General features: G+C 37.9%; 1 protein-coding gene across 4 annotated transcripts in view; it reads left to right on the top strand.

Moving 5' to 3' along the window:
- LOC135225172 (vacuolar protein sorting-associated protein 11 homolog) overlaps positions 1–14,565 on the top strand; it is a 230,146-nt gene that overhangs the window by 99,700 nt on the left and 115,881 nt on the right. For 3 of the 4 annotated variants that reach the window (XR_010316924.1, XM_064264426.1, XM_064264424.1), the window contains exons 16-19: positions 1,135–1,336; positions 1,524–1,619; positions 9,055–9,148; positions 9,757–9,907. Coding sequence is in view for 3 of the 4 variants with exons in the window: in XM_064264426.1 (XP_064120496.1) it covers positions 1,135–1,336; positions 1,524–1,619; positions 9,055–9,148; positions 9,757–9,907 (543 nt within the window). In the remaining variant the exon portion in view is untranslated. The remainder of the gene's footprint in view (positions 1–1,134; positions 1,337–1,523; positions 1,620–9,054; positions 9,149–9,756; positions 9,908–14,565) is intronic. The other variant, XM_064264425.1, reaches the window with a different exon arrangement.

The raw sequence follows: 14,565 nt of genomic DNA, 5'->3' as shown, positions 1-14,565 counted from the left end.
AAGAATGTGGATTCTAAGCTTTTGAAGGTTTTAGCCCCTGAGCAACAGGGGATACTATATATAGAAGTTGGCTCTCTTTTATCTAATTGTCAGGCTCATAATATGGAGATGACTGCCCTGTAATACAGGGATTTAAAAACTATCAGAACTTTTGCTTGAATTAATTTGACTAACATTTTTGTGTAGTCTGTGACTCGGTTTCTCCATGGCAGCAGCAGTAACATACGTACTTATCTGCTATTGCGGCTCGGCTAAGTGACTCTTGGGATGCTCCTTTGCTGTGAACTTGGCTACCAATTTTGTTTGGCAGTCAGGCCTTCTTTGGTCCTTTTAGCTTAACCATCTGTGATACAATTTGTTAATTCAGGATACAAAAGGAAAAATTGATAATGGTGAAAATGTTGGCATCTCTTTAGTGAAGAGCAATGGACTACTACAGCTCAGTAACTTTCCCTTGAGGTTGGGAGACTACTTTTGCACTGTTGTTGGGAAAGATGTAGAATAACCATCAAGGGGGCTGTTTAGGAAGCAAGCTTAGGCTAATTATTTTCACATGTCCTTGTTCTTACTTTGATAGTTTACATGATGGAGAGTAAAGATCAGCTTTTATGTGCTTGCCAAGAGGGAAACATTCCTGTTGTGGGGATCACTGCTTAGCTCCTAAGTTGCTTGTTATTGATTGCAGGTTAGCAAAAGGAAATTGTTTATGTGCATATTTGAAAGTTGGTAATGGTGCTTCACTAGCTAAATTTTTGCATGTTCATTCTTTGCCAGTTGCCACTTAATTTCTATAACTCCATTTTGTTATCTAAAGTTATTGAGCTTCTATTGACAAAATGTCTGATGGTATACTGTACGACGAAAATAACCTTCGGTTCTCCAGTTTACAGTTTGGCATCAAGGGCTTGAGTGTGGGTGATTCGTTTTGATCTTAGCAATTATACATCAAAAGATACAATATTATATTTTTTAGTTTAGCCAGACTTCACAGTAAAAGTTCTTAATCCCTCATACCAGAATGTGTTTTCATCAATCCTGTATAATTATTTTTTAGTAGTCTCTGTTTTTTCATTTACAGTATTTGTGTACTTGTTCAATTTTCAAGCGTTTTCTTACTGTAAGTTTTTCCTTCAGAGGAGCATTGTCTGCTTCCACCACTTGAGGTTGTTGATCAGCTAGCTACTTCTCCACACATTACGCTGGGCCACGTACGAGAATACCTGTTAAGAGTGGTGAGTACTCATTCTACAACACTCGCTGAAGAAGCATTGCGTGCTGAAGAGTACGTCCAGGAGACATCCAAAATGAAGGAGACTATCAATAACATTAGAACCACGTAAGGCATAGATCATGGTTTTATGAAATGAATACAGTAACTAGCTCTTCATAATTCCATAAAGTAGGGATAGATTGTCTTTTCCTTTATAAAATGTTCATAGAATTCAAATGCTATATAAAATTGATGCATCAAATTGGATATTCTCTGACTGTATGGTACTTAATTGTACATTCTATTTTTCCAGAGCCATACAGTTTACAGCGACAAAATGCAATATATGTAATAATGAATTAGAACTTCCATCTGTGCACTTCTTGTGTATGCATTCATTCCACCAACAGTAAGTGTTTTGAAAATATTAGCTGTAATTTTTTAGTGGAATTAGCATTAAGATCGGCAATTAACATAGTTTTTCCTTGCTATTTAGAATGTTATGAGACTATTGTTGCTGTATGATCTTCCTTTGTATACTTTTGCACATATTTTAGCAATAATGAAGTTGTTTAAACAGGGAGGTTATTAGAGACTGAATTGTCTGTATCTGACCAACGACAGCACTTGAAAATTATACCATCTTTATGGTCTCTCTCATTTGTGAATTTTTGAGAGACAGTACGTACAGTGAACTGTGAATGTTATTAAAAAATCACACAGATAAAAGTCATAGTAAGACCTAGATGAAAACTCATTAAATGCTATGTTATGAGTATATATGTATGGCAAAAAGACTTGATCAGTTAGTTTTATAGAAGTTGCAAAATTCATGCAATTAAAAAGAGATAGACTTACTGGTGGGATTATGGAGGAGTTCCATTTGACAACATCCTTGAGAGAGAGAGAGAGAGAGAGAGAGAGAGAGAGAGAGAGAGAGAGAGCGTAATTGGTGGATGGATGGTTAACGATTGAATTGGCTGTTGTGAGTTCTGGGTTGTCTGCTGGTGCAGTTGGAGTTAGTTGTCAGGATCAGAATTTTGAGTCTGTCTTGGGTTAGAGCCTGTGACAGTCAGTAGTGTTGGCAGCAGTCTATTGAAGGCATTGAAAGTCAGCTAAGTTTTGTGTTTTATTGATATGTTGTTTAGTTGTTGTTAAGTTGATATTGTTTGCTTTAGAGTTGTTGTGCCTGTGCTGTTGGATTTGTTGTGCTTGTAAGTTCTTGTTGGGTTATATGTGAGTTGTGGTTGAGGGTGGTTGTTGTTGTAGTTGTTGGAGGCTGTTGTGGTTTCTTGGTGTGGTTGTGAGTTGTTGAGGGTTGTTGTTGGTGAGCTGTTGTGGTTCCTTGGTGTTGTTAGTGGGTGTTTGTGTTGCCTTTTTGTGTTGTTTTTTGTGTTAGTGATTGTTTGTGCAGTGGTCTTTTATTGTGGTTGTATTCCTTGTTTGTTGTTGAGTTGTGATTGTGTTCTTTGTTGGTTTGCTGTGTTGTTGAGTTGTGGTCCTTGGATGTTGTGTTATTGTTGTGTTGTGGGGTTGTGGTTCTTGGTTGTTGTCTCTGTTGTTTTTAAGTGTCTCAGTGACCTCGACCAGCAGACAGCACAGCATAGCCCTGAGTATCTGGAGTTGGGTGAGTACATGTGTTTCTGTTTTTTTGTTCTGTGTGTAGGTAGGTCAATTGTCCTGTGTGTATTCCGTAGTGTAAAGAGGAAAGTGTGACTGAGGGTGAGTTTGGCAGTTGGATTGGTTAACTTTATGTGGGGGGGATTTTGCTCGCTTGTTTTATCAGCTTGTGATCCTGCCACAGGATGATTATTTAAAGTAAATATGTCTCGCCATGAGCCCATTGCTGTAACATAGTTTATTCATGTATTGTACAGATTTCTCTATATATCATGACATAATCCTGCACAAAAATTTGTATAAGAGTTCAAAAGTAAATTCCTGTTCCTTTTCATTATTCAAGGTAATTTTCCTGTTGGAGGTTACTGAGCTAATTTGTTTATCATTCTTTTTGTATTTTGAGTTTCTTTTTGTATTTTGTGTGGTTCTATTTCTTATTCAGTGCTGATTGCAGTCTTGTTTGAAGACTACATGATTTGCCTTATATATGTAGTTTATGAGTCTTCACATTTATAGGTATTGCTGTATAGCTTATCTTGAACAGGCTTGTTACTTACTGTACATGCAGTGCTAAAGTAATAGGTTTGTGGTGAAACAAATGTACAATAATTTTTAAAAACAAAATTTTAACGTATACAACTTACCTGGTAGTTACATATAGCTATAGTCTCTGACTATTAAATTTACAGTCCACTAACCATAATTTATCAGATTCCCACACAGTTAAATTAGGGTAAAGATGAAGTGTGTTTTAAGGTTAGTTTTTAATCGTCTGGGGTTAGGTGATCCCTCGTTATTTCTTCGTTGTGGTACTGCGCCCAGAGAAGGGGCATTATGGATGTCGTGTCGCATACAGGTCACGCCCTAGTCGACATGCACTCCTGTAAGCAACCAGCGACCAGGTCCATACACCCCGCTGTTGCTCTAAGGTTAGCGGATTACAGAGGCAGTAATCGCTAAATCGGCTACCTTAGTAGGTAAGGAACTATTTCAGTCTTCTTATTCAATCAGTTAACCCTTTAACGCCGATTGGACATATTAAACGTCGATATAAATTGTCTGTTGGGTGCCGATTGGACGTATATGCGTCGATATAAAATTTTTTTTTTTTTAATTCCCGGAAAAATAGTTATAGGCCTACTAGGCGAAACTTACGCGCCTTGGGGGATGCTGGGGGGTCACGGATCAAGGCATTGTTTTGTTCACAATCGTTACCCAGGCGCGCAAGCGCGAATTTCTTTCTCCTCGCACTAAAAAGTATCAGCGACACATCGCAGAAATTATTTTGTCACTTTGACATAATTTTTGCACCATTTTATATTAGCCGTTACATGGAGTATTATATATGAAAATGTGCGCAATTCCATGTAGAATACAACAAAAAACTACTCATGGTTGTAGCTTTTATCAGTTTTGAAATATTTTCATATAAATAATGATAAGTGCCAAAATTTCAACCTTTGGTCAACTTTGACTCTACCGAAATGGTCGAAAAACACAATTGTAAGCTAAAAATCTTATATTCTAGTAATATTAAATTATTTACCTTCAATTTGCAACAAATTGGAAGTCTCTAGCACAATATTTCGATTTATGGTGAATTTATAAAAAAACTTTTTCCTTACATCCTTGCGGTAACTCTTCCGAAAAAATCATAAATTTTTTCGTCCGATTATCGTAATGTTTGCACCATTTTAAATTAGTCGTTACATAAAGTTTTATATATGGAAATGTGTGCAATTTCATGTAGAATACAACAAAAATCAACCCATGGTTGTAGCTTTTATCAGTTTTGAAATATTTTCATATAAATAACGATAAGTGCCAAAATTTCAAAATTTGGTCAACTTTGACTTGACCGAAATGGTCAAAAAACGCAATTGTAAGCTAAAACTCTTTACTTTTATTTTGCAACAAATTGGAAGTCTCTAGCACAGTATTTTGATTTATGGTGAATTTATGAAAAAAAAAACATTCCTTACGTCCGCGCGGTAACTCTTCCGAAAAAAAATCAGAAATTTTTTCGTCCGATTGTCGTAATGTTTGCACCATTTTAAATTAGCCGTTACATAAAGTTTTATATATGAAAATGTGCGCAATTTCATGTAGAATACAACAATAAACAACCCATGGTTGTAGCTTTTATCAGTTTTGAAATATTTTCATATAAATAACGATACGTGGCAAAATTCAACCTTCGGTCAACTTTGACTCGACCGAAATGGTAAAAAAACGCAATTGTAAGCTAAATATTTACCTTTATTTTGCAACAAATTGGAAGTCTTTATCACAATATTTCGATTTATGGTGAATTTATGAAAAAAAACTTTTTCCTTACGTCCGCGCAGTAACTCTTCCGAAAAAATCATAAATTTTTTCGTCCGATTATCGTAATGTTTACACCATTTTAAATTAGCCGTTACATGAGGTTTTATATATGAAAATGTGCGCAATTTCATGTAGAATATAAGAAACAACCCATGGTTGTAGCTTTTATCAGTTTTGAAATATTTTCATATAAATAACGATAAATAGAAAAAATTCGTCCTTCGGTCAACTTTAACTCGACCGAAATGGTAAAAAACTGCAATTGTTAGCTACAACACTTACAGTCTAGTAATATGCAATCAATTACCTTCATTTTGCAACAAACGGGAAGTCTCTAGCACAATATTTTGATTTATGGTGAATTTTTGAAAACATCTTTTTTTTTATGTCCGCGCGTTACAAATTTATGCATCATTTTGTGATATTTTCTCTGTGTTGCCTTGATCGTTTTACAATGTGTTATATACCAAATGATTGCAATTTAGTGTACAATACAACAAAAAATAATTAACTCGTTAGCTTTAAGGGGGCCGGCCGGAACCACTATATACAGTGGTATAGGGCGAAAAATGCAAAGTCATGAAAAAATTCATGGAGCTTCATATGGCAATTGAGAATACGTATACGAAATATTTCGTCAAAATTCCTCTTACTTTCGTAGTTACAAGGTAATTAGTAAACATAACTCAATAAGCCTAAAACATTCATCCGTACAAGAAAATGCAATATTTCTTCTGTTATCGTAAATTTTGATAATTATTGGCAAAGAAATTGTGAGAAATGGCATCTGTAGAGATTTCGTGGCTCGCAGAAGCGAGTATCTGGTTCAACCATGAATCAGTGCGACCATAGACTTCAAGTAGATTACACGTTCGAGTTTCACCTCGTGACTTTCGCTTGCTTTCACGTATGTTTATGTATGTTTTGGCAAGAAGTTCATCATGCCAATGAGGAAAAGACAAGGAAAACATCTCGCTAACATACAGACAAAGAAAAATCGCTCAAGCATTATTACAGAATATCATAATATACGCGTAGTTAGTGAAGAGGGAGGGGAGGGTTGCTTAGTAACGCCCCCTTCTTGCCTGACAGCACACGTCACACTATGCCCAAGGCTACGATCTTTGAGCAAAGAGATCTTCATTTATGATAAATAACATAGTTTTGGTTTTTTAATACCCAAAATGGACTATGAAATTCATAATAATCATGATTTATTAAATTGTCTTTGTAAAAAGAGAGTACATCTTCGAGTTTCACCTGTGACATTCTCTTGCATTTATGTTTGTTTATCTTTGTTTCGGCAAGAATGTCATCATGCCAAAGAGGAAAATACAAGGAAAACATCTCGCTAACATACAGAAGAAGAAAATTCGCTGTAATAAGCCGAGTTAGTGAAGGGGAGAGAGGGGGTTACGTAGGAAGGAGTGCCCCATCTTGCCTCAAGCAGTGCCCCAGGCTACGATATATGAGCAAAGGGATCATCATTTATGATTAAATTATGATAAATAAAATAGTTTTGGTTTATTAATACACAAAAAAGAAATATACATTCATAATAATCATTATTTATTATGTCTTTATAGAAATACGAAGGAAAACTTTGAACGCCCGTATCTCAAAACTATACTTATTGACCTTCAAAATCTATCTTCTCACTTAGTTTTAAAGCTATAACATTGGAATTTGGTATATAACTCAGAATGACATTATAGAACAATCAAATAGAGCCCTTTTTTCCAATTTTTGTTTCGTCTTTTTTTTATACATTATTTTCTCGTGATTTATAGGGTTTATTTTTTTACCATATTGAAAAATTCATATCTAGCAAAAAAAATGACTTTTAGAAAAAAAACTCTCCATTTGATTGGAGGTCTACATCAGGTCTATATATGGTAGTAATCCCAGGTCTTAATATTAAATATCAAGGGAGGAGATATAATTTGAAAAGTGGTTATTTTCGGGATAAATCGCCCTGGCGTCACAAAACCGAAGGTCAGAGGCGAAAATTATATGCGGTTTGGAGATGTCCCAAGTCACCTTATTAAGTGGTATGAATGTCGAAGTCCTGTCGTTAAAAAACGGCATTAGCCGGCCGGCCGGCCCCCTTAACCGTTTTGCTCATGGCGCGATTTGTATACAATTATATATGAAAATTTTTTTTGCGCTGTCATATATCCCAATATTTATATATGATAATCATTTTTTTTTTCATTTCTGATGGTTGCATACTAAACTTCTGGCAATGACAAAAAAATGAGCCAAAAATTAACTCTTAATCTTGAAAACTAAGCGTGCTTTTATTTTTTGAAAAAAAATTTTTTTTCTGCTTCGGCTCTCACTCGCGAATGCCGCCGGGATACGGGACGATTTTTAAAATACTGCTTCGGGGTTTAAGGGTTAAGCAGTTAGCTGTCACTAAAGGTGCCAATCAGCTATATGTAACTACCAGGTAAGTTGTATACGTAAAAATGACATTTTTATGATAAAATAATGTTTTACGTATACTTACTTGGTAGTTACATAACAAAAGCCCACCCACCTCCCCTCTGTGGACAGGTAGGCATAAAAAATCTTGAGCGTTAGCTGGAAATAGTTTCCCTATTTATACCCCGGTAGGGGAGTTGGGGGGAAGGGAATCACCGACCTATTCCAACTAGCCGCTAACCCAGCCAAGTTTGAAATTTCTGCTGTGACGTCAAAGACTATAGCTATATGTAACTACCAGGTAAGTATATGTAAAACATTATTGTATCATACAAATGTCATTTTTTCCAAGCATACCCATTATTTACTTTCATCCAAATGCCATCCTTTTGATAAAATAATGTTTTACGTATACTTACTTGGTAGTTACATAACAAAAGCCCACCCACCTCCCCTCTGTGGACAGGTAGGCATAAAAAATCTGAGCTTAGCTGGAATAGTTCCTAATACCCCGGTAGGGGGTGGGGGGGAAGGGATCACCTGACCTATCAACTAGCGCTACCGCAAGTTTTGAAATTCTGCTGTGACGTCAAAGACTATAGCTATATGTAACTACCAGGTAAGTATACGTAAAACATTATTTTATCATACAAATGTCATTTTTTCCAAGCATACCCATTATTTACTTTCATCCAAATGCCATCCTTTTGATAAAATAATGTTTTACGTATACTTACTTGGTAGTTACATAACAAAAGCCCACCCACCTCCCCTCTGTGGACAGGTAGGCATAAAAAATCTGAGCTTAGCTGGAATAGTTCCTAATACCCCGGTAGGGGGTAGGGGGGAAGGGATCACCTGACCTATCAACTAGCGCTACCGCAAGTTTTGAAATTCTGCTGTGACGTCAAAGACTATAGCTATATGTAACTACCAGGTAAGTATACGTAAAACATTATTTTATCATACAAATGTCATTTTTTCCAAGCATACCCATTATTTACTTTCATCCAAATGCCATCCTTTTGACCCAACTTCTATGTTGTAGCAGGATCAAGATATGCAGTGATTCAGTTAGCTACAAAAAAACCATAAGTATATGCATATTCAAATTTACCTGAGTCACCTGATCTGTATCTTTTACTATGGAATAATCTGTCTGGGCACACCAATAGGCTATGTTAAAGTAAATGGTTTGCATTGAAAAAAGATTAAATGTCCATGGCAAAGGTCGCAAGTTAAGTCTTCATTAAGATTTAAACTCTCTAACTTGAGCCTTTTTTCAGAGTACTATATTTTTATCACCAAATATTGTATGTAATCTATTATGTATTTATATTTCATTAACATGTAGATAATAGACTAGTTAGAATATCATTGTATAGGAAATATGATGTAATTCTGTCAATTTTATTTTCTATTTAAATCTATGTGGTATTGAACCTTTACATTTCTCGTTTTCTTTGCAGCTGTTTTGAAAGTTATAGTGACAGTGATGCAGATTGTCCCATATGCCTTCCTGAAAGAAAGAAGATGCTGGATGTCATTAAAGCTCAGGTAACTGTATGTAAATGGCAGAATTTTATGTTGGGTTGAGAGCATTCATGGTTATGGTCTTCAAATGAGTATACTGTCCTGTTGTTATTGTCTTTAATGTTTTTAAGTGAGTTTTTCCTTTTCCTTATGTTTTTTTGTGCCCTCCTAACCCATGTCTTGCCATTTCCATACCTGTTACAGCACTTTTTTAATACTAATTGTGCTTTTAACTTCTCTTCTTACATATTTTCTAACCAATCTTTGAGAGCTCTGTCTGTTGGTCAGCTACTGGTCACTACATACATATTTTTCTTTTTAGGTGTATTACTGGAAGAAAGGTCAGATTGTTTTGCAAATATTATTCCATTTACATCTATCAGACAAGGAAGTTGTCTTGCATTCTAAGTAGGAAGTAGAATTGGTTCATGTAATATACAGTATTTGATCAGTTTCCAGTGTACCTTAAATTATGGTTGTTTTGAAACACACTATCATTTTTATCCCTGCAATCATTATATGCTGAGCAGTTTTATTATGTTTTATGGTAGATTACATATTCCTTTCATATATTGATGATAACAACTTTAGACATTCTTACCTGTATACATATTTCACTTTTCTGCCTTTGATTTTAGGAAACTCATCGTAGCCAACATGACCAGTTTCATGAACATATGGAGAGGGCAACAGATACATTTTCAGTAGTTGCCGATTACTTGGGACGAGGAGTATTTACACAACATCAGTCCTTAGCAGCCATGTACCCACCACTAAATACAACTAAAGGTAAATTTAAAATTCACTTATTTCGTACACTTTTAATTACAGTATGATAATTGTAGTTGATTACAGTATATGTTCTTTGGTTCATTACACCTATTGTAAGCTTTTAATAAATGCCATTCACTTGTGTATTATGCACCGTGGTATACAATATTGCACTGCATTTTGGTGGATGATTTTCCTTATGTAGACACGTGGCATGTGTAATTCTTGCTTGTCTTTGGTATTGTTCTTTGTATGAGGCGCTTAAGGAAGCAAATTATTCTTTGAATGTAGCAGTTTTCACCACATTGTAATTTAATTTTTGATAAAATGTTCTCATGCCTGTAGTTTTATATGGAGACTTAATTCTGTAGATATTTATTACAATAAACCAATCTGTTTTATATAAGCAGCTTACCAAGTAATTACATTCTTATTAGTTTCTACTAATTGCGGCAGCTTAAAATTAAAATTTGCAGTAGCGCTCTTTTGTTTTGGTGTAACTAGATCCGCCCACTTGCGGGAAGAATAGGTACAACCCGGCTGAAGAGCTCAGTTTGTTCTTGGCACTCAGTAACTGAACACAATTACTGGGTAGCTTTTGTTTTGGTTTTCACCGGTTGGTTGCAGCATTTTCCAGCTCTTGGTGAAGTACACTACTATTTGATTTAGTAGTGCTAATCATATTTAGCTTAGCTTAGCTTGACTTTCCCGATTGTGACTGTATCATGTCAGACTTGAGTTTGCATAGTTTGCAGTATTAAGTTTGACCATAGTAAATGGAAGATTGTGACTTGTCATTTAAATAAATTGTAAAGGGCTAGAGAGAGAAAAACAGCCATTAGAGCTGGGCTTAGGCAATGTCCTGTAATTTCTGCTCCTCCGACACCTTTGAATGCTTTTTCTCTCATACTTTGTCCCCTTAGTCTTCCAACCACTCCTGTACCTATCTTCCCTTCTTCTGAGCCCAGTGCCATTGCCAGCAAGAGTAGATAAGAAGTTTAATTTTCTAGTAGATACTGTAACTTAACCTGGGGTTTCAGTTAAGCATTTTACATCTGAAGTGAGTGCTAATATGGGTGCAAGTGTTGTGTCAGTGGAGAAAGTGGCTGCCCATCCCATCAGCACTCTTACACAAAAGTCACTGTCAAATTCCCCTAAACCTGTGAGGAAGCAAACCATAAGTCCAAGGGGAGGTTGGTGGGGTTTGCCCGCTGATAGTTTCCCCCTTAATTGAACCTGTTATTCGGTCTCAGGACTCGAAGGACAGCCACCTGCAAGGCGTCCAGGTGAATGTACATCTAGTGGTTCAGCTTCCAACTCGGTCGGTAAGCGTAGTTGGAGCTTTCGCAAGTCTTCCAGGCTGCTGAAAAGGCCCACAGCCCGGGAGCATGCACTCCTGCTGCTGTGTAAGTGCTCCAGAGACCAGGAGCTTAGTCTGGAGCCATCCTTTAGTTTTTGGCAACCTAGAAGTGTAGTGTCTCCAGAGACCCTGACTTAGTTCTGGAGCCATCCTTTAGTTTTTGGCAACCTAGAAGTGTAGTGTCACCCGATTATTTCATTCCCAAGCATTCTCGTAAGAAGTCTTATGAGCACCCAGTGTCTGTCAAGCATATGGTGTCTGCCATGCGCCCAGGAGGAGTCTAGCACACAGTGTTGAATCAGTGTTCTGTGAGTGATGAACACGAATTGTTTTCGGAGTGTCCTGTGGGTGCCAAGCATTCCAATTATGATTGTACAATGCATTTTGAGCTCCCTGTGGGAGTCATGCACCAAGTAGGAGTCAAGTGCCTAATGGGAGCACACAGTGGTAGCTCAGCGCTCAGTAAGCTTAAAGTATCGTTTGTTGTCCGAGCACCCAGTGGAAGTCAAAGTAGCTAAGTGGCACCAGAGCTTATGGTGCGTTCTGAGTTGCCAGTGTCTGTGCGTGATATTGGTATACTAAACTGAACTTAGTGGTCAGTAGGCCTTTATCTGAATACTACTCTCCTATTTCTGAAGATTCATCAGGGTTGGTAGGTACTCCTGTGTCTCCTCCCCCAGCTGCTTCTGTGCCTGTTTGCACCTGGCCTTTGAGAAGGGCAGCGTTTGCTTCAGCCAAGATCACGTTCTCTTCTTCGAAGATAGATAATTTAGGGAAGGACATTTTTAAACCTTTTAAGATCTTTAGCTTTTTAGACTGGGCAGTTTGAGCCCTGACAAAAAAGATAGAGGAATGCACCTCCCTCCAAGATAATTTTGCGGTGGATTGGATTGGTTGGAGTTCTGTCTTGTGGAGACAAGGCAATCAGAGATGTTGCAAGAGAATTGGCTGCTCTCTTTTCTCTTTGGTATCCTTAAAAAAAACAAAAAAAACCTGTGGTGTGCTTTTACGACAAAAGGGGTGACTCCCTCACAAAGATCTTCTCTTTTGTTTTGCTCTGTTAGATCTCAGTAGTCTATTTCCTAGCACTACAGTGGAGCATATAGCCTCGTAATTACAGAAAAAGTCTACTCAGGACTTGCTCACACAGTTTGCCAGACACCTTAGGGAGTCAGGGCATGCTCCAACAACATTCCCAGGAATGTCTCTCCTTTACAGCAACAACCCTTTCGAGACGGGAGAACCAGGGGTCAATTACAACAACGTAGTAACCTTCATTCAGCATGACCTTACAAAAAGACTTCCACCAGCCCTTCCTCTAGCAAGTGAGGAGTTGGTCCTCTGTGCCCTAGTGGGTGCCAGGCTTCCCCATTTCTGGAGGAAATTGGAAGGGAAAGCAGACCCATGGATTTTAGAAGTTCTTAGAGAGGGCTATGCTATAACATTTGTGTAAATACCTTCCTTTATGTCAACACCCATTCAGTTGACAGCCTATGTACTCCATAGGCTCATAGAGGTTTTCGTCCCTAGCAAAGGAGGTGGACGTGATGATCCAGAAGGAGGCCATAGAAGAGGTCAAGGACATCACCTTGGAGGGATTTTACAATCACCTTTTCATCATCCCCAAGTCATCGGAGCACTGGAGACCTCTCCTGGACGTCAGCGCCCTGAATCACTTTGTGCAGACATCAAAATTCATGATGGAAAAAAGCCAGACAATCCTATCCTCCATCCATCAAGGAGATTGGATGGTGATGGTAGATATGGAAGATGCTAGTACTTCCACATTCCAGTACATCCAAATGTGAGGAGGTATCTAAGGTTTGTATTCCAGGACAGGGTCTACCAATTTCAGACTCTGTGCTCTGGCCTCTCCACAGTCCCACAAAATTTTGCCCAGGTCTTCGCTCCCTAAGCAAAATGGCTCCATCTGATAGGCATAAATATTAACCTCTATGATGACTGGCTCCTATGTTCCCCCTCAAGGTCTCATTGCATGGAAGACCTTCAGAAAACCCTTCAGCTAGCCCAGGATCTGGGCCAGTTTACTCTATTTCCTGAAAACTCATTTAGTCCTGAGTCTGCCTTCAGATGCTTCGGAAATTCCTTGTTCTCCTGTCCTGCTCCACCAACTAGTGGATAAGTCTCTTAGGAACAATCTCATCCCTCGAGAAGTTCATTCCTTTTGGAAGACTTCATTCCTTTTGGAAGACTTCACATAAACCAGCCTGAGAAGAGTCTACTTGAGACTCAGAGGTCTGGAAAAACTAACCCCTATTAATAATAATGGAAGACTTCACTCAAGACCCCTTCAGTTCTTCCTAAGGGCCATTGGGTGCAGAAAAACTCTCCTGGACTCTTTCATTTTCTCAATCACTGCCAAAATCATGGAGGACCTTTGGTGGTGGCTTCTCCTGCTGAGCCCAGACCTCACCTTGTTTTCAGACTTATCAAATCTGGGATGGGGGCCACATCTTTAAGAATTGAAAGTTGCAGGGACATGGTCGCAAGAGAAGAGGAGGCTCCACATCAATATCAAGGAATTAAAAGTGGTACATCTGGCCCTTCAACACTTTGCATTAGTAATGTACTACAAAACCATCGTTGTACACTCTGACAACATAACAGCCCAGGCCTATATAAATAATAATAATAATAATAATAATAATAATAATAATAATAATAATAATAATAATAATAATAATAATAATAATAATAATGTGTGGCGCCGTGGAGGAGTTGGTTAGGTCTTCAATAGACTTAAGTCAAGTTAAGCAACATTGGGGCTGGTCAGTCGTTGGATGGGTGACCGCTCTCCTCGGCGTTGATTCCTTGGGAGAGGATCTTTACCATAATTTCCTCAGTCTACTCAGCTGTAAATGAGTACCTATCCCTGATGGGGTAGGGTCCAGCTATGGGTTAAATAGCAAAACTCAGCAATGATGGAAAGAAATGAAGGAATAAACGACAACGACGTAAATGGAACCTCTGGCAACAGAGGAGCTTCGTCCGGCAACCAGGTATTCAACCCAATTGAAGGGGAAGACGGTCAGGTACTTGGAGGTCGTCATCCAGCAACTGATCACCACAACGAAAGTAATCAACAGCCTGAGATTGGAGCTACAGAGGCAAAAAGGAAGAAATGGACAAGAGAAGAAAATAAGGAAATATGGAGATGCTACATCAGAAGCAACCCGACGGAGAGAGGATATAGAAGAAGATTGATCAACATCTGGAATGAGAGGAATAACACCCCCCAAACAGAGCAGAGGCTGGCAGATCAAGTAAGGAACATAAAGAAAAAGAACTGGCTCTC

The sequence above is a fragment of the Macrobrachium nipponense genome, chromosome 13 (genome assembly GCF_015104395.2).
Source record: "Macrobrachium nipponense isolate FS-2020 chromosome 13, ASM1510439v2, whole genome shotgun sequence".
In the NCBI taxonomy this organism is placed as follows: domain Eukaryota; kingdom Metazoa; phylum Arthropoda; class Malacostraca; order Decapoda; family Palaemonidae; genus Macrobrachium; species Macrobrachium nipponense.
The sequence above is the reverse complement of the archived record's forward strand: the minus strand, read 5'-3'. Positions and strand labels throughout refer to the sequence as shown.